This window comes from Pollachius pollachius (genome assembly GCF_949987615.1).
Source record: "Pollachius pollachius genome assembly, chromosome: 1".
In the NCBI taxonomy this organism is placed as follows: Eukaryota; Metazoa; Chordata; class Actinopteri; order Gadiformes; family Gadidae; genus Pollachius; species Pollachius pollachius.
In genome coordinates, this window is record NC_136934.1 from 25,587,345 (window position 1) to 25,606,621 (window position 19,277).

General features: G+C 43.4%; 3 protein-coding genes across 3 annotated transcripts in view; all 3 read left to right on the forward strand.

Annotated features, from left to right (window-relative positions):
* Positions 1 to 5,491: 5,491 nt before the first annotated feature.
* LOC307075291 (natterin-3-like) lies at positions 5,492 to 7,195 on the forward strand (the record flags this gene model as incomplete). The annotated part of the gene is made up of 2 exons (XM_079735840.1): positions 5,492 to 5,579; positions 6,111 to 7,195. The coding sequence occupies 2 exons, from the start codon at positions 5,492 to 5,494 to the stop codon at positions 7,193 to 7,195; spliced, it is 1,173 nt and encodes a 390-aa protein (XP_079591966.1).
* A 995-nt stretch (positions 7,196 to 8,190) lies between these two features.
* On the forward strand, positions 8,191 to 11,272 carry LOC307081993 (natterin-3-like; the record flags this gene model as incomplete). Its single annotated transcript, XM_079745392.1, has 4 exons — positions 8,191 to 8,235; positions 8,579 to 8,623; positions 9,481 to 9,532; positions 10,182 to 11,272. The coding sequence occupies 4 exons, from the start codon at positions 8,191 to 8,193 to the stop codon at positions 11,270 to 11,272; spliced, it is 1,233 nt and encodes a 410-aa protein (XP_079601518.1).
* A 720-nt stretch (positions 11,273 to 11,992) lies between these two features.
* The window catches only part of ptrh1 (peptidyl-tRNA hydrolase 1 homolog), a 30,562-nt gene continuing 23,277 nt past the window's right edge, over positions 11,993 to 19,277 (forward strand). The window contains exon 1 of the mRNA XM_079741341.1: positions 11,993 to 12,392. Coding sequence (XP_079597467.1) covers positions 12,273 to 12,392 — 120 coding nt within the window. The 5' untranslated portion in view covers positions 11,993 to 12,272. The remainder of the gene's footprint in view (positions 12,393 to 19,277) is intronic.

Here is a 19,277-nt window from a genome sequence, read left to right on the forward strand (position 1 = left end):
CTGACGATCAGACCCTCTAAACCAATGATTCCTAACCAGCTGTATACATTCTATTTTAGTGTAGTTAAAGTAGTTAAAAAAAGAACAACTAAAATTTGAAAATGAGTTTATTTCCTTAAATATAATGCATATTTATTGGTGATGAGTTTAGAGCGAAAAGAAAGGGCAACTTCTTCCATTTACAATGCCTAGGTTTTCAGTACTGGATCTGTAGTGATGGAGCTGTGGGGGAACATGAGACAAAAAAGGTATGGAAACACTGTTCTATGCAGACGATCTCAGGGTCAAGCTAATTTACCATCTCTACTGAAGACCATATCTGCTGACAATCTGCACTCTCAATCCTCAGTCACATTGAAAACAAGTCAAAAAGTCAACCACTTTATTGTTAGCATTGATTGACCTGTCAATCAGAAGGTAACCATGGAGATTCCACCACGCAAATCGGATTGTGTTTGGTTGGGGAAATTTCACAGAACGCTCTCCCACAGAGTCCCCGCTCAAAGGTCTTCTGGAATAAATATTTTATTTTCAAGAAAGATCAATGATTAAAAATATATGCGGTATGAAACCAGAAGACAGGAGAATACTATATATATATATATATATATATATATATATATACACACACATATATATGTACAGTATATTATATACGGTCTTGGTTAGATGCTGGCTGAATGAGAGCTTCCAGCATCAATAATACAAGACGTGATCTTCATCTGGTGGCTGTGGCCTGATCTCCAGCTTGTCTCACTCCCGGTAGAGAGGAGTGGTCCTTCTCCCACTGTAAAGGGATGGTAACGTATCCTCTATACGCATTCCGTTGAACTGAAAAACAGCAGAACAGAACCAGATCAACCTCAGAAACAAAGGAAATGTGCCACCAAGGCAGCCACCATTCTACCCAGATGGAGGCTAGAGAGTTTGAATCAAATCTAACGAGGCATTTCTTTGTTCTTGTGTCTTGTATCACTTATGTCTGAGATTACAGGTCTACACTTTCAGGTCTCCAGTCTACAGTCTAAACTAATATCAAGTATACAAAACTTAAAACAAGGTGACCATAATGAATATAAGTCAACATACTTTTATTTAGGAAGTAAAAAATGACATAAAATATACCAATGAATGCTCCTTTTCCTAATCTCTCTCTCTCTCTCTTTCTCTCCTTCTCTCCTCACTCTCCTCACTCTTCAACACTGTGAGAAGGTGACAGAGATGTCATCGTAGGACAAACACAGCTGTTGCTCATGATACTAATTATGGGTCTGCTTTTTTATGTACAAGGGTGAAGGAAGTAGACTAAACCAGTGTTTCTCAACCTTTCTTCAGTCGCGGCACCCTTTGCATGAATGAAAAATCTCAAGGCTCAATATATATATATATATATATATTATTTTTTTTAATGTTGATTATCATTAGAATACATACACACACTGTCTCTGACGAACAGCAAATGCATGATGTATGTAGCCTAATACTCTCACACACACGCACGCACGCGCGCACACACAGGAGGGCGTAAATCTGACTTACTCAGTGATAGATTTTGGCCTGGGAGGATGCACACAACCGCTCTGTTCTCGCAGGAATGGATGGCAGACACAAACGTAGCTCCTGGTCCACAGCGCTTAGGCGCTCTCTGTACTTGTTCTTGATGCAGGTTAAGCTCGAAAAGCTCAGTTCACACAAATATGTAGTGGAAAGGGGTAACAGTATGTCAACGGCGCTACTGGACACTATCGGGTATTCTTTTTCCAATGATATCCAAAATGTATCAAATGTCATATCTTCCAATTTCATCCTTAATGTACGATCTTCTTTCATCTCTGCCAGTTGCACCTGTGGTCAGCTGCGCTCTCCAAAGCGCACGAATTCCAAGGGTCACGGACCCAGTCAAAACCAGCAAAGGTCTCAGCTTTTATTTTAGAAATAAGTTCATTGAGGTGCTTCAATATATCGGCCACCATTGCGCATCTGCAATGAACTCTTTATATGCAGAATTCTCTCCCGCTAAAAACACTCTGAGTTCTTCTCTTAACTCGTACATTCGGTCCAAGCACTTTCCACGTGAGAGCCAGCAGATTGTGCAGCAACAAGCTCTGATGCTCGGCTCTCATTTCCTCGCATAAAATGGAAAAAGACGGGACTTTAACGGTCACGTCTTTTTGAAATTAACGATGTCCACTGCCCTGTCCAGTACATCTGAAAGATCTTTGGGTAAAATCTTGGCAACCAGTGTCTCGCGGTGAAGGAAACAATGCGTTATGCGAAAAATTTGGTTTGCTTTCTAATCCTGCTGATGAAACCTTTGACATTGCCGGTCATCGGAGCAGCGCCATCGGTGCAGACACTGATACAATTTTTCCAACTTTGACCTCCCTGTTCAAGGTACTCTGTCGTTACACAGTATATTTCCTCTCCTGTTGTTTTGTGCGGTAAACACTTGCAAAATAAAAAATTCTCATGAATTTCTCCTCCATCAATGAATCTCAAAAATCCCAAAAGTTGTGCGCGGTCACTCACGTCTGTTGATTCATCAACTTGCAGAGAGAATTTCCAACATTGCCTTATTTTCTCTAAGACCACGTCTTCTATGTCTGCCGACATAGAAGTTTGAATGTGGTACCTTTTGCGATCTCTTTAGCTGCTTGTGGGCCTATAATTTTGTTTACAATAACAGTGCAGGCTGGCATTATTACTGATTCCGCAATGGTGTGAGGCTTTTTAGCCTTAGCTATTATTTTGGCTACCAGGTAGCTAGCCTCTAGTGCATTTTTTGAGACTTTTGCACACTTGAACATCACCTGCTCCTGTCAGCTGTGTTCGCTTTTGAAACGAAAAAAGTATTCCCTAATTTGGTTGGCATCTGATGGGTGATTTGTTGTCAGATGTCTTTTCAACTTGCTGGGTACCATAGCATGGTTGAAGCATTTCATATCACATAACAGGCACAGGGGGAGAGGACATGACAGCTCTCCAGTGAAGATGAATCCAAACATGAGGTAATTGTCATCATACTGTCGTTTTTTCATCTTGCTGGTGGTGTCTACCTCCTTTACTGACTGACCGGACGATGACGATGTTGAGGGCTCAGATTCAGATATATCAGACTGTGGAGCTTTTCTTTTCAAAAACCTGTTCAATGACGCTGGCTAATAAACGCTGCGCAACGCTATGACAACTCATCCGATATCGCGCGCTGTAAATAATGCCGCCTTCAAAGCAGCTCGGCGGTTCGGAAGCTCTTACCTGTCTTTACTTCAACCTTCCTATCCAAACTATGTTCTCTGATGTGTGCCTCGATTTACTTACCGTAACTGTATGCTATCAGTAAAAGAAAGATTCCAAAATGATGCATTAATTTATTTCCATTTCACCATATTAGCCTAGTGTCAGCCACGTTTCTGCAGCACCCCTAAGGATGCCAGACGGCACCCAAGGGTGCCGCGGCACCCATGTTCAGAAACACTGGACTAAACTACTGAAGATAACACCCATTGATCACGGACCCTCTCTATGAGCGATGCATTATGTCCTGGGATGACGGCTCTGTGTAAAGGCGAAGAGAGAAAGGGAGAGAGCCTATGAACTGTAACACATATTTACTATATGAATATCAATTAGCTGGTAATAAACCGTAAAATGGGTTAGAGTAATTGGAGTACTAATTTGTGCTAATTGTGCTAATTAATTTAGTTAAACAGCTTTTTAGTGCAACTGTGAATTGCATTTCCATATAAGGTTATTAAGTGTAAAACTTTGTTTTTTTAAGCCATATTAGTGTTGACTTATGGTGTATAATATTTTGTCATTTGCATATATTCAACCCAAGGTGTGTAATATTTTGATGAAATAAAGAAACAGCTTAAAATTGTGCTACTTTCCAAACATACATCGAAGCCAATTCGTTTTGACAATGACGTAAATTCCTTCAAAGACGGTGAAACATTCAGTTAATGGAGAAGGGGCTTTGGGCCTGTCTGCTGCTTCCCCCTAGTGGGGGACGAGTGTTGCTACACATGGGTGTTCGGTGTCTGTCCACCAGTAGCACACTGTGGTTGTACTTTGCAGCTCCCAGTATATCCAGGGGAAGATTGATATCTACGGAGCCCGGAGGTGACATGGGAGTCCATTTTTTATAAAGCTGAGACAACCAGTATCTTATCCATCCATCTACTCTCTCCTCTAGTGCGTTTATAACTCGGACGCGCGCTTTAGTGAGTCGCATGCGCGCTTTAATGAATCGCACGCTCGCTTTACTATAGCGCGCGTTGGCTTACTTTCACTCCTTCACTTAAGAGATATATTCAATAGAAGCAAACATGTCCCGCCTGTTTAGTTAGATCCCGTTTTGATTTTGGTTGATGTATGTGACGTCGCGATATAGGCCTATTCATGTCTTAAGTAATATTGATGGCATTGTTATAAGTTTGTCGACTTGGAGCACCTCAGGACTGATGTTCTGATCTGATGTTTTGATCTGATGCTCTGGTCTGATGATCAGATCTGATGTTCTGATCTGATGATCTGATGTTCTGATGTTCTGATGTTCTGATCAGATTTTCTCATCTGATGTTCTGATGTTCTGATCTGATCAACACCCTGGTGTATGTGGAGGGTGAAGCTCAGTCTGAGCAGCAATGCATTTAATGTCTGCGTCCGAGTGAGGGATAGGCTTCCCGGACACCTATAGTATAACATTTAGTATAACATATAGTGTAACCTATAGTATTACATTTAGTATGATGCTACGTTGTGTGGTGCATTTTATTAACATCATCGGTCATTATGATGCTCATACATAACGACTTACACAACATACTTTATCTTTCTGCGCCAATGTCACCTTCCGGGCTCCGTAGATATCTCTTTTAGAGTGAAGATACTTTTGGACACATCTAAATAGAATGGCAACATGCCAGCTGTATCTGATCAGACATGACTACATGAAGGTCATCTTTCTCCTTGATCACTGTATCTCCAGCACATGTTGATTATCTACCCCCTTATCTAGCTTCACACGAATAGTATTTTTTTTAGTTATATGTAGTTGAGGTAAACAGGTAAGCCTATATAAACCTGCAGGTAAAGACAGGTGTCTGAGTAGAGGACACAGCCAAGACAAGGTGAGTCGAACCCCTGATAGACCTCTAGATAGATATATTATAAGAGATACAGACAGACAGACATGCACATACATATACATATATATATATATATATATATATATATATATATATATATATATATATATATATATATAGATAGAGAGATGGATTAACCCTCCCCGATCACGACCATTACCCTATTTGTTTAGACTGTGCTTCTGCTTGTACTTTATATTTCCCTTTTTTATCTTTTTCTTATTTTAATATTACTTCTTTATTTTTTTTTTCCCTTCACTAAATCCGTTTTGCATGAATTGGGTAAATAAAGACGTATACACTGAGAGACGTTGCCAACATGTGTTTCCTATTGCCTGCAGATGAAAGCGTGTGTGCTGCTGATCTTGGCCTTGTTTGGTCAATCGGGCGCGAAACTCAAAGACATCATCGAGAAGAGCTCCAAGACAGGTAGCCTTCTAAACACCTACACCCTCTATCCATCGACACAATCGACACACGTCTTTTTGCTGAAAAGACTATATCCTTAGACATAACCAATAGTTCCCCTCGGTGAAATTCTGTCTCTACCTTTGTAGATGTGCCAATTTCTAATCTAACAATAACATTTACAGTTCTATCACCAGTTGTTCTGATAAAAGATGTCATAAATTATAATGACTAACCATATTCTATGATATATATGCATTGTAGTGCAAATTGACTTGCTCTTTGCTCAGTAATTTTTATAGATCTGATTCTCAGTCAGCATTTTTATAGCGAGGTAAGCAAGCAGGCAGGTAGGTAGGAAAGCACAGGCAGGTGGATGGTTAAATGAATCAAACTAAAGTAAAGAGTAAGACGGTAAAGATCCATAGGCCTCCAACTTCTTTCAATGGTTTCCTATAGACTTTCATCATCAAATATGCAGTTTAAAATATCAACACCACATGGGTCCTACATGTTCTCATAGCCCCTGTGGTGTCCATCTATTCCCTGCAGCCTCCTCCCTGAACCCAACGCTCTACGATCGGGAGCCCGGGCGCTCTGGTAAGGGTGTGATAGCGGGGAGCCTCCTGACGCCCCTGGTCCTGGAAGAGCAACCCCCCACCCCCTTTGTGTTCGGTGACAACGTTAACCTGGGCTGGCTGGCTTGGAACCAGTCGCTGCCCGACGGTGCGGTGGCCATCTACAACGGCTACACTGAGCGCACCGACTACGTCTGCAAGCACCAGTGCGAGGCGGGCTTCTACAGCCCCAGCCTGGGCCCCTACTGCCACTACCCCTACGCCGACCGTGGGTACCGGGCTGCTGACTTCCACGTCCTGGTCAACAAGGACAACTTCGAGTTCCTGGAGTGGAAGGAGGACTCGTACGGATCGGTGCCCAAAGACTCGGTGCGGACCTGCTCTGGCGTGGACATCTTTGTGGGGAAGAACAAGTATGGCCTGGGCAAGGTGGTGAGCCTGCACGAGGCCTTCTTCCTGCCCTGGGAGGGGGACGAGTACTGGTACAAGAAGTACCAGGTGCTGAGCATCAACCGGGACGCCTACAGCCAGCACATCTCCCATGTGGTGTACGCCCTCAATGACGCGCAGATCTTCCAGCACCCACCGGAGACCATGCGCATCTCAGGGGTCACCAACAACGAGTGCCAGACAGTGACCAAGACGGTGACCATTTCCAAGACCACGGAGACCGAGACCACCTGGAACATTGGCCGTGGCACCATGCTTGGCGTGCAGGGCAGCATCACCGCCAAGATCCCTCTGCTGGGTTCCGGCGGCATCGAGCTGGGTGGGGAGAAGACCCTCCAGTTTGACCGGGGCACCTCGGTGACAGAGGCCATTAGCCACTCTGTCTCGGTGGAGCTCAGCGTGCCGCCCAACCACTCCTGCCGCGTGCGAATGGAGGGCCGCAAGTTCACCGCCGACATCCCCTACACAGCTCGCCTTAGCCGCACCTACCAAGGCGGGGAAACCCAGTGGACCTCCGTCTCTGGGACGTACGATGGCGTGCAGATCGGCGAGGTGCGGGCAGTGGTGGACCGCTGTGAGGCGGTGGTGGACGCCAAGCCGTGTCCCTGAGGGCTGACACAGCCCAGAGTCATCCAGCCAGCATTCAGAAGAGCACCTATTAACCACTGCTAGTGATTAACTGTCTGTCTGACTGGCATTATGGGTAATAATAAAAAAATATATATCAAAAAGTCTTGACTACGTTTCATTGTATGCTTTATAAAGTGGTGCTGTCATTTTGATTTTTGAAGATGTCAAAAATCTCGCTCTTAGTTTGTCAGAAAAGTCCAGCAAATTAATCGAATAAGGAATCACTACTTGAGTTATTAACTCTTGCAAAGTATTATACCTGACCAGATGATCTCAGAGTTTATTTGTAATGATTTTGAGTTTGCTTTGTAACTTAACCACCACAATAATAATGATAATGCTAAATGAAAATCGTATAATATTCATTAAGCATTATCATTACATGTATTATGTATATTATTATATTAAATTATAACAGTTTTATATTAGTTCCTAGGCAGCTACAATACAATTAATAATGCTAAATTATAATAATATAATATGAGCTACAACGCCACCACAATATGATTAAAAACAATAAATAATAATGCTATCATATTAGTTAAAAGGACAACATTGTGGTTTGGGGGAGAGGGTTGTGGGAGTGCATGGCGAACATTGGTGTATTATGTTAAACATAGGCTATACATGGATGTATTTAAAAAGAGAGGGCAGGCCCTGCTCTCTTTTTTTTGGCCCCTGGGGTATTAGTTTAGATCTGAAGAGGAGCCAGAGTTATGAGTTAAACCTGCAACACGAAGCCGTGGCGTGTTACTACAAAGCCTCAATCAAGTAAAAGACCTTGATACCTGTTTGATAACTCTGTTATCAAACAGGTATAATAAACAACCCCGATAAATATCTGTCTCCAGGCTTATTTCAGCTGGCCTTGACACTGCACGCAATCAAAGCAACTGTAACCCTCCAGAACAATGGATCAGTCGCCTGTATTCTGTCCCAATGACATAAGAGCAGCAATCAACACGCAACCCCTGATGGCCCTGAAGAGCTTCAAGCGGACGATAAGGAGCGATATCACGGTGACCTCAAACCAGCTATCTCCACTATCTTCCCTCCTCACCACCGTACCACCGCATGGCATAAAACTGTGGTTGTATCGGACAGTCTTTTGGTGAGTGTTAAATCTCTCTCTTTCCCTCTGCCCCCCTGCCCCCTCATTCTCTCCCTTTCTTTCCCTCCCTCCCTCTCCCTCTCTTCCCCTCCCTCTCTTTACCTTCCTCCCTCTCCCTCCCTCTCCCTCTTTATCCATCCATCTCTCAACCTTCCATCCTTTCCCTCCCTCTATCTCTCTCCCTCCCTCTCCCTCCCTCTGTCTCCCTCTCTCTCCCTCCCTCCCTCTCCCTCCCTCCCTCTATCAATCAGATCACGGGCAGCAGTGTATTTCTGACAGGTAGAGGAGCTGAGAAGGTAGAGATCAGTTCAGAGCTCTATATTCTTTATCCATAACTTTACTGAATCATCATTTTGATCTGATTTATTGTGATTTCCATAGAAGACAAAGAGAAATGATTTATTAATGATTGATTGATATTTTGATTGAGTGTTTGGTTGGTTGATTGACTGGTTGATTCTACTTATATACTGCAGGCGGAAAGAAAACTTCTCGATCAACCAACTCTTCTAATGTATAATGCAGTACTAAATTAGTACTGAAGTAGTATGTCAGAACTGTTAGTACTGTAGTAACATGTTAATACTGTTTGTACTGTAGGAACATGTTAGTACTGTTTGTAATGTAGGACCATGTTAGTACTGTTAGTGGGCTACTACTATGATAGAACTATGTGACAATAATGTTAGTACTATGTTAGTAATATTGTAATGCTGAAGTACATTGTACTTGTACTATTCTTTGTTAATACCATATTAAATGGGACCTTTGTAGGATTTTAGGACATTCAGGGCACAGATTAACATTAATTTACAAGTAAATTAAACATTTATTAACAATCTACACCACCAGACTAGATACAAAGTGCCAAGTTTTGTGGAATTATTCTGCTGATTGGAAAACAGCGATGGATCACTAAAATCGTATTACTTTGAAAGGTTTAATGCATGATCGGAAGGATAGATTAAAAGATCAATGGATATCTTTTTATTTGTTTCACTGCTTTGAGACCGTATATTATATATATGGTATATATATGAGACCTATTCATGAAACATTGGGGTCTTTGGGCTCCAGCCTTGGGCCTGAAGATGCCATGTATACTAAAATAGTGCTATGATGGTGCTGATACTGTAGGACTGCATATTTACAGATGAGGCACTTTCTTCCCTTCCTGCTGTTGCTGCTCCAGCTATGCAACTGTGGTGAGTTTGCTACCTTATATTATCTACTTCAGATACCTGCACCACCTTCTAATTACTGCATATACCACGTTCTACAACCTACTAGTACTACCTTCTAATACTTCATATACCACCTTCTACTACCTAGTAGTACTACCTTCTAACACTGCATATACGTCCTTCTACTACCGTAATCTTCAACTACGATCTCTGTGTTCTTGGGGAACACGGAGATCGTAGTTTACTACCTTCTCCTACCTTCTCTGTAGGCTTACCATTTATTCCAAACAGTAAACCAGGTACTGCTATATGGGTATCCTTCATTAATAATTTATAATTGTTAAGTTTCTTACTGCTACATTAAAAAATGCACAATAATCTTCTCGTGTCTTAAGGTGAACGACAGCGTCATCCTGAGGCCAGAACAGTCACTGCAGGGAGACCGTTTATTCATTAAAGTCCTTAGTGTCCATTCAATGACAAAATCATTCAATATACTGTTCCCTTCCTGGGGTTTATTTATGAAGGTGGATTGATTATTTAGAGCGTAAACCTACCACTCTGTCCTTCTGCCAGTTATCCTGTTTTCTGACGACTCTGTTCACTGTATCCAATATAAAGAATATACCATAAACTAAAGGACGGGTATGGTTTATTTGGGATGATCCAGATGGTTTCCTGAAGCCAGAGCTGGAGGAGGTCGTCCCCTCTCTGGACGCCCTCAGCACCGCCTCCCCCCGGGAGATGGACCCTGTGCCAGGGGTCCCCGAGGGGCCCCACCTGTTTGGGGAGAACGTGAACCTCCAGTGGGTGACCTGGGAAGGGGTTCTCCCCAATGGCACGGTGAGCATCTTCAACAACTACGCCGGGCGCACTGACTACGTGTGTAAAGTCAACTGCGAGGCGGGCTTCTACAACCCCAGCATGGGGAACTTCTGCCTGTACCCCTACTCCGACAAGGAGTACAGCTCCACCAGGTTCCAGGTCCTGGTCAACGTGGACCACTTTGAGTTCCTGGAGTGGAAGGAGGACTCATACGGTTCCGTCCCCCAGCACGCCATTCGGACCTGCCCTGGGGTGGACATCTTCGTGGGAAGGAACAAGTACGGTCTGGGCAAGGTGGTGAGTCTGCACGAGGCCTTCTTCCTGCCCTGGGAGGGGGACGAGTACTGGTACAAGAAGTACCAGGTGCTGAGCATCAACCGCGACGCCTACAGCCAGCACATCTCCCATGTGCGCTACGCCATCGACCAGATGGAGCTCTTCCACCACCCCCCCGAGGCACTGCAGCTGGCCAAGGTCACAAACCTGGAGTGCACCAGTGTGGAGAAGAGAGTGTCCCTTGAGAAGAGCAGCAGCACCCGGAAGACCTGGGACATCGGCCGCCAGACGCGCAACGGATCCGTGTCCACCATGAAGGCCCAGGTGCCCATTCTGGGCCCCGGCACACTGGACTTCACCAAGGAACAGACGGTGAGCTTCTCTGAGGGCACTAGCTTGGAGGAGACCCTGGGCCACGAGGTGGCGGTGGAGCTGCTGGTGCCACCCAACCACTCATGCACCGTGAGGATGGAGGGCCGCAAGATGACCGCCGACCTGCCCTTCACGGCGCGGCTGAGCCGCACCAACCCCCGCGGGGAGACGCACTGGACCTCGGTCACGGGCACTTACGACGGCGTGCAGGTGGGCGAGATCAGCGCGGTGGTGGAGCGGTGCCAGCCGGTGGCCGACGTCGCGCCCTGTGCCCCCCGCCCGCAGTGAGGTGCTTGCAGGGAGTCATCAGCATCGTCGTTAAAGCCATCGAGTTAAATTTAAATAAAGCTCTCTCAAATCTTCCGGCTCTCCTCGAAATCGTTTGTGGGGGTTTTTTCACGTTATTTGGGTTGTGAATCCCAAAAGTGCTGAATTGTGGGAAGACGGTAGCATAAATGAAATATGAAGCAGATCAAATGCTAAATATTGTTATACCCTCTTTGTCAATGGCAATAGACTGTATGTTCACATATTCAAGGAATTTCACTGGTATTTTGAATTTTCTGGAGCTGTCAGTGAAAATAATTTAGACATATTTCTAATGAGACATATTTCTAGTAATATTAAAGAAATGTTTATTCATCGAAAATAAGAAATACTTGAAAAATGTACACGGGCTAAATACATATATTTTTACAGACAGTTTACATTTACAGGGTTATTCATAGGCCAAGGTAAAGATGCATTAAATTAATAAAAAACACACACACAAACTGTGTATATATAGTTTGTATAGTGCTTATAGTGTGTGTGTCTCTCTGTGTGTGTGTGTGTGTGTGTGTGTGTGTGTGTGTGTGTGTGTGTGTGTGTGTGTGTGTGTGTGTGTGTGTGTGTGTGTGTTTTATTCCGCCCGCTGGAGGGCGCTGTGATCGGACAGAACAGGAAGACGTTGACTCTGGAACCGTCTGAGCTCCAGTGTTATCATCTTTCACCCTTGTTACACGCTGTGTTCCTTGTACCTCCACACAGGTTGGACGTTTTTGCAATAATTATCGATTAAACCACTAACGACGTAAAGAAGATATCGGAAGTGATTGATAAACCGATTTTGAGTTGTGTTGTGAATGCTAATCCGTAACTATTATCACTTCAATATCAGAAGTACCAACATTTGTAGAGATTATTCAAATCAGCGGAATTCCAGAGCGTGTGGATGAAGACATTGAGAATTATTGACAGTTTTTGCCAATAATTCTTTGCCAATAGTTTTTTTTTTAACTTTGCAACTATGCGACGCACAATCACCCGAGTCGTGAGTCGAGTTCTGCTGTATAAACGGTTCAGTCCGCTGATGGAGACGCAGAGAGACTCGCAGAGAGACGTGCACTCCGGGGCGCGCCGGAGGATGGTACGTCTGTCAACGGAGAGACAAGTTTTATACTTGTCTCTCTGTTTTTTTGTTATATTTTTTAAAAAATAAAAACACTACGATGTTGAAATTCTGTGAATGGACACATTTTCGGGATTATATACAAGTATATTGATATATTTTCCAATTCTATTGTTCCAGTGATACTTTGTGTGTGTGTGTGTGTGTGTGTGTGTGTGTGTGTGTGTGTGTGTGTGTGCGCGCGTGTGCATGCTGGATATTCTGGTAGCATTCTCTGAATGCAATGTGTTGGTGTACCGTGGTCTGGTTGCTATGTAGTGTGGTTTCTACTAGGTGGTCTGGTTGCTATGTGGTGTGGTTTCTACTAGGTGTTGTGGTTGCTATGCAGTGTAGTTTATTCTAGGTGGTCTGGTTGCTATGTGGTGTGGTTTCTACTAGGTGTTCTGGTTGCTATGCGGTGTAGTTTATACTTGGTGGTCTGGTTGTTATGTGGTGTCATTTCTACTAGGTGGTTCTGTTGCTACTTGGTGTGGTTTCTACTAGGTGGTCTAGTTGCTATGTTGTGTGGTTCCTACTAGGTGGACTGGTTGCTATGTGGTGTGATTTCTACTAGGTGATCTGGGCCCCGTTTCCCGATAACGATGGATCCACGCTCGTACGATCATTCTATTATAAATTTCTTTGGAGCGTTTCCCGAAACTCCTCTTAAAGTTAGGGTGGGTAATTTTTTTACTGTAATATTTGGCAAAACTGTCATAATAGCCAGTCAGCTATATGTAGGTGAAGTGCTCTGAGAATATCTGCCCATTACTTTGCTCTCCCCTGCCTCTGTGTGCCGCTCCCAAAAATTGCCACCGCTCATGTACACTTTGACCAATCAGAGCGAGGCTCTGATTTTCCGTTCTTATTGGCTGTGGGACTGTCCGTTTACCTTGGCAACGACGTTGGTGCATCCCTGCGTGAGCGTTCACGAGCCTAGCAGTCTGACAGTTTTGCACTACTACGGCGACAACAAATGAATCGCAATGTCTTCATCAACGGCCCCTAAATTTCCCATTCCCCGGATACCAACAACACCACTTAGACAGCGAAAAAAAGAGGAAAGACACTTGTTGAAAGGACAGCTACTAAAAGGGAGGCGGAGAGAGCTCGAAATTAAACCAGAGTAAACATTGGCGTGGCTTATGAGCGATGGAGAGAGTTACGTGACCTGAGAAACGTAAAATCGGACGCTGAGATGGCTACATTTCTTATAGACAGGTAATGAATAGTGATATCTCTCCATGGTATATTGTGAAGAATATGTAAAGTGTCGGCTGGTATGTTTTTTTACTAGACAGCGCCACGATAACTGTTACATTACGGTTCTGTAATGTAACCGTTTCAATACGGTTCCGTAGGATATCTTGCATTGGCCCATGGTTCTTTTCCGGTCCGTTTTATGTGTTAGTTATGGTCACTCTAACCTGTCGGAAAAACACAGAGATTGTGCTCACACGTCGCCTGGGCCTCAACGCAACTGTGGATAATGTCCGAGTCACATTTGTGTAAAAGCTACTTTGACACAACTGCCAAGATAAGCACAGCGAGGGAAGTGTAGCATATGATATTCCATGTATTGTTATAACGTTGTTGAAATGGTGTTTAGTCTTCCTATCAATGTAACTGAATTCACATGAACGCGCATAACTGACGTTCGGAGGGAGGAGCTACAGCAGGTAGAGCGTGGCAGGGAGGGACCAGAGAGAACACAACGGAATCTCAACGGCTGTTTTCTCCAAAATTACCCACCCTAGCTTTAACATGAACACGCGTTCACTGCACTCACGACGTTCGTAGGATTGTAACTGTCTACTGTCGACACGGTACTGAAATGGGCTCCGTAGGAGGGGGAGACGTAGGAATGTCACAGGAAAATGGGGTTAAAAAGGGTTAAAATATCTCCCCATCGAGGCCAAGAGCAGAGTAGCATACGAAAAGAATAAACTGCAATGATATGAATGCTAAAGATATTAAAACACAATTGATTAGGCCTAGGCCGACATATGTATCAGTCCTAATCCTGAATGCAGTGTGCGTACATTTTTTCAAGGCTTTTACCCCCCTGAAATAATTCCATATTAACAAAAATCTAAAATAGCTTGTGTGACAACTACATTTATCTTAATGTGCTGATTTCTGAAACGTGCTTTGCACAGCAAAGAGAGCCGACTTTATCTGATTCCGCATAAGGTTTCATTGATTGGCGCGCACTCTCTAGTCTAGAATATTTGTAGACATTAAAAATGCAAAGTTCCATAATTCAAATGCAGAGGCAATGACACACGGCTATTGCTGACCCGATTAGGAGAGCTTGGTCTAGATCCTGCCCATATTGTTGGGCAGGATGAAGTAGGCTATAGGTCTTTTTACACTGCCAAGCTGGTTCGGTCGCAGCTTGGCACGCCCGGCGATTTCACCTTCTTATCTCAAGTTTCCTGTGTAAAACCGAGGGGGTCCAATCCCCCGTTCGTTGGGAAGGCGGGGCTGCGCACGGAGTGTCTTACCTCTTTAGAATAATTTGTATTATTGCATACTCCTGAATGTTTTAATTTTTTTATGAATGAAGACACCCGCATGCAATAATGAGTGACTACAATGACTGAATGACTACAAACGCGATTAACTATGTTCAGGGATGTTCATTACTGTCTAGACAGGGTCCAATAAATAGTGAACTTCATCACAGCCTCACCGAAGCGCCTACAGTGCTTAATGCAAACAATCGCAACGAAAAACGCCTGCAGAAATTCTCCGAAACCCACTGGTCTCAGCATGATGCATGTCTACAGTAGCCTATGTCTTCTGTCATTGATCAATATGAGCACAGTGCGATTTGTGAAAAAACCAGAGGGGGGGATAATTTTGAGAAACATTTTAAAATGTTTCAAAATGAAGACGGACCCTGTGTATTTTGGTTGTTAATTATTACGATGTAATGGTGAAAATACTTTGGGTGGGGGGGATAATTTTTATCCCCACCGAGGATGAAAATAATTCAGCAGAGGGTAGGACGTGTAAACCAGAGGGGGGGATAATCCCCACCATCCCCACCGGCAAATTGCACCCTGAATATGAGGACATTTTAACCACAATGGTTGAATTAAAATCAGAGGGAGACAGCAAGTGCAGCTCAAAAGCGTCCTCCCACACAAGAGCAATGGAATCATTTGATTTTATTATATGCCTTGTGACGTGGCATTTCATCTGTACATTTCTGCTGCGCATGTATTTTTGGAATTTTAAATTGCTGCAATAAATTATGTTGTTGACATTTCTCTATCTTTGCTGTTTAAATCTAACAGTAGTCTATGAGTAATATATCAGCGGTAACCACTGTTTTCGGTTGCGAAATTGCGCCAGCTGGGCATTCCGTGGTATCGGATGTGTTTTAATAAAACGCATCAAATACACGGAATGTCCGCTGGTGATGCCACTAAGGCTATAGTAGGCTAACGATGCTCTTAGCATCCTATAAGTACCCCTGGAGTCCTCGTTAGCTACGAGCATTTTCACGACGTTCGTTACCATGGATGCTTTCGGGAAACGGTGTGACAACTACGATGCTTGTACGACGCACTTCACGATCCATTTAGGCTAACGATGCTTTCGGGTAACAGGGCCCTGGTTGCAATGTGCTGTTTTTTTCATAAGGTTCATCTACGTCACGTTTTTTGGAACGCCGCCATTTGCACGACCGATCTCGCCTAGTATGGCCGCCCACACCACTCATCTGAATGTTAGAGAGAGACAGAGATATCTGGAAAAAATAATAATTTTAGGTTCCGATCCTTATTTGTTACCCCAAGTTTTTTTTTGTCCATTAGTATCGGCCTCACGCTTGCCTCAAATCAATTTTCATGACATATATTTATTTAGTCCAAAACCCCTCCCCATACAGTGGAGATATCTTGAAAGCGTTCAAGAGCACTGATGCCCACCAATATGCTGTGGCTGGATGGGTGAAGCTAAAGTGAGGCACTTGGCCACCAATAATCTTTATCTGATAATGGCAAAGGTAAGTACTATAGATTTGTGACTGTATGTGAACAGTTTGTGGTGGGTTACTATCATTGATCGTTGCAATCAGTCATCAAATCATAGGAGATAATTTCGCTGCGGACGCTTGGGACACAACACACATTTGACGAATCTTGACGAGTTTTCGTCAAGATTCATTTTGTACCCACCACAAAACCCAAGTTTAATTATTATGGATTATTTTTGTATGAGCTGCCAGCCTGGCTTGGACAATGAATTAGGCATTAATACCAATACTCTTTGGCTGGGACGTTGTCAACATTGGGTATATGGAGCAGAACATAGTGGGGTCATATATCAATGTTTTTTGTATACATTTTATTCATTAGTAAGCTACATGGGTATGCCATCTTTCAGAACCTTTCATTACCTGCACTAAAGAGAAAAAAAGTGCATCCTCATTGTACCCACCACTTCGGAAAATGCACTTCTGAATGCGTCTCTGTCCAAAGCACATTTCATAACAAACTGACGCTATAGTGGCTTTTTGCCAAGATTAGAAGCCACTATAGGAGCGGGGTAGACGATGCCAATCCAAAACCAAAGTAAAGCAATCTGATTCAAAGTTTAAACAAAAATGCTTTATTAAATAAAGAATCAAACAAAAAAAATTTGTCTTGATAACTATACTTTTCAACAAACATTTGCGGTCAAAAAACTGTCCCGCTTCCCCCTGTCACTCTCGTTTGTGTCACATTCCCGCAGGTGAATTAAATCCCTTCATTAGCTGAAGGAATGCAATAATATAACTAACCGACAGGGGGAGACAATACAAAATTAATGGTTAAATCAATGGTTAAATCAATTTAACCATCATTATATAACTTATTATTATTTCCATTCCATTATAACCATATATCCGTTATGGCTCCAACATACCGGCCCCTAATTGTTAACGCGGTAGCAAGACAATTAATCAATTAAATAAGGAGCCAAAGCAAACAATTTCATAAATTGACAAACACAGCATACACTTCATAGCCCATCAGAGTCCATAAATCATAATTTCTCGTAATCCATAGTTCATTATAATCAAATCCTTGGGAAGAAAAAAGTAATCCATGGAACAAAAAAGTAATCCTTTTGGAAAAATGAATCCTTGGAAATCCATGCATGTATTCATGGGCAAAGGGGTTCAAAAGTCAATGAAATGTGTGCGTGCAAGTATGGGAAATGAGAAACTCAAGGTTCAGGGGGAATGTGTGCAGGTGTGTGTTTCTGTTAACAATCACAACTCGATCACACTCAATCACCTGCTTCCAGGAGCAGGCAGCCCTCCTGGCCCAGGTAGTGCCTTCACCACACGACCCATGAGCCAAGAGCTCCTTGGTGCTGTGCCGTTGACTATGATGACCAGATCATCAGGGTGAAGGTTCCGCTTAGAATTCTGCCATTTACTTTGCTGCTGCATGATAGGGAGATACTCTTTTACCCATCTCTTCCAGAAGAGGTCAGCAAGGTACTGTGCCTGTTTCCGTCTCCGCCGTGAATACATATCTTCCTTTTTAGATAGTCCCGGTGGCATAATGGGTTTGGCCTTTAGTTGAAGGAGGTGGTTTGGGGTTAGGGGTTAGGGGTTCCAAATCATTAGGATCACTGGACACTGTTGTTAGCGGTCTGTCGTTCATGATAGACTCAACCTCACACAAAGCAGTCTGCAGAGTCTCATCATCCAACACCTGTTCCTTTAGGACAATGGCAGAATCTTCTTCACCAGCTTAATTAGCCTTTCCCAAACTCCACCGAAGTGGGCTCCAAATGGGGGATTTAAAGTCCATTTCTTTAAAGAGATTTCTGCAGCTCTTTCTGCGCTCCAACAAAATTGGTCCCATTGTCTGTGCTTATGCTGGTGACTGGTCCTCTGCGACATATGAACCTGCGAAACGCATTAATGCACGAGTCTGTATCCAAGTAGCCTGCTACTTCCAAATGCACAGCCCGGCTCACCAGGCAAGTGAAGATCACTCCCCAGCGTTTCACATGTGCCCGGTGGCAGAAAACACAACTCTTGATGATCTTTCTGGCGGAGGAGTTGGCACTAGGCAACCAATATCTTAATTCAGTGTGGAGAGCATATGACTTCTTCCAGAATGCCCAACTCTGATGAATGTCGCGTAAGACTAGTATGGATATGTGAGAACCTTTTGGAAGGATAATTGGAGTCTTCATCTCTATCGGTATTGCCAACTTGCTTATCTGCCCTCCCACTCTCAACATTCCCTCATCCAGAATTGGATTTAGTTTACAAATTGAGCTACTTGCCTTCACTTGTATACCTTTCTCCAAGTGAAGAAGCTCCTGAGAGAGGTAGCATTTTTGCTCGAAACAAATTATGGATTTTTCAGCTTCTCTGATGTCTTCTACAAACAGCTCCTGTGCCCCAGTTTCTATCTTAAGATGCTTCATCTTTTCTTTCGACTTTAATTTTGTCCACTCTGGGCTCAGGTTTCCACTAGCTGCTCTCTTCCTTTCCTGTAGTAGAAGGAGAAGTGCCCGTATCCTTAATATCCATGCAATCCCTTGTTTCAGTCTATTCCATGATAACTAATACTCAATCAACATGCTGGTTGGATTAGTGTCCACACTAAAGATGTTTGCAGAGCCCTCCCTTTTGACCTCGGGATCATCTAGAGCAGGGGTCTCCAAACTTTTTTAGGATGAGAGCTACTTTCAAAAAATAAAACAAGTCGCAAGCTACTTCTACTCCCCGTATTTTTATTTTGCTTTTGCAGTGTATATTAGCACATTTTAATATTATTATGCATGCTGTCGACCAGGGCTTTGTATTCTGGTGTGTATCCCAAGAAGTTCATTCTGATGCAG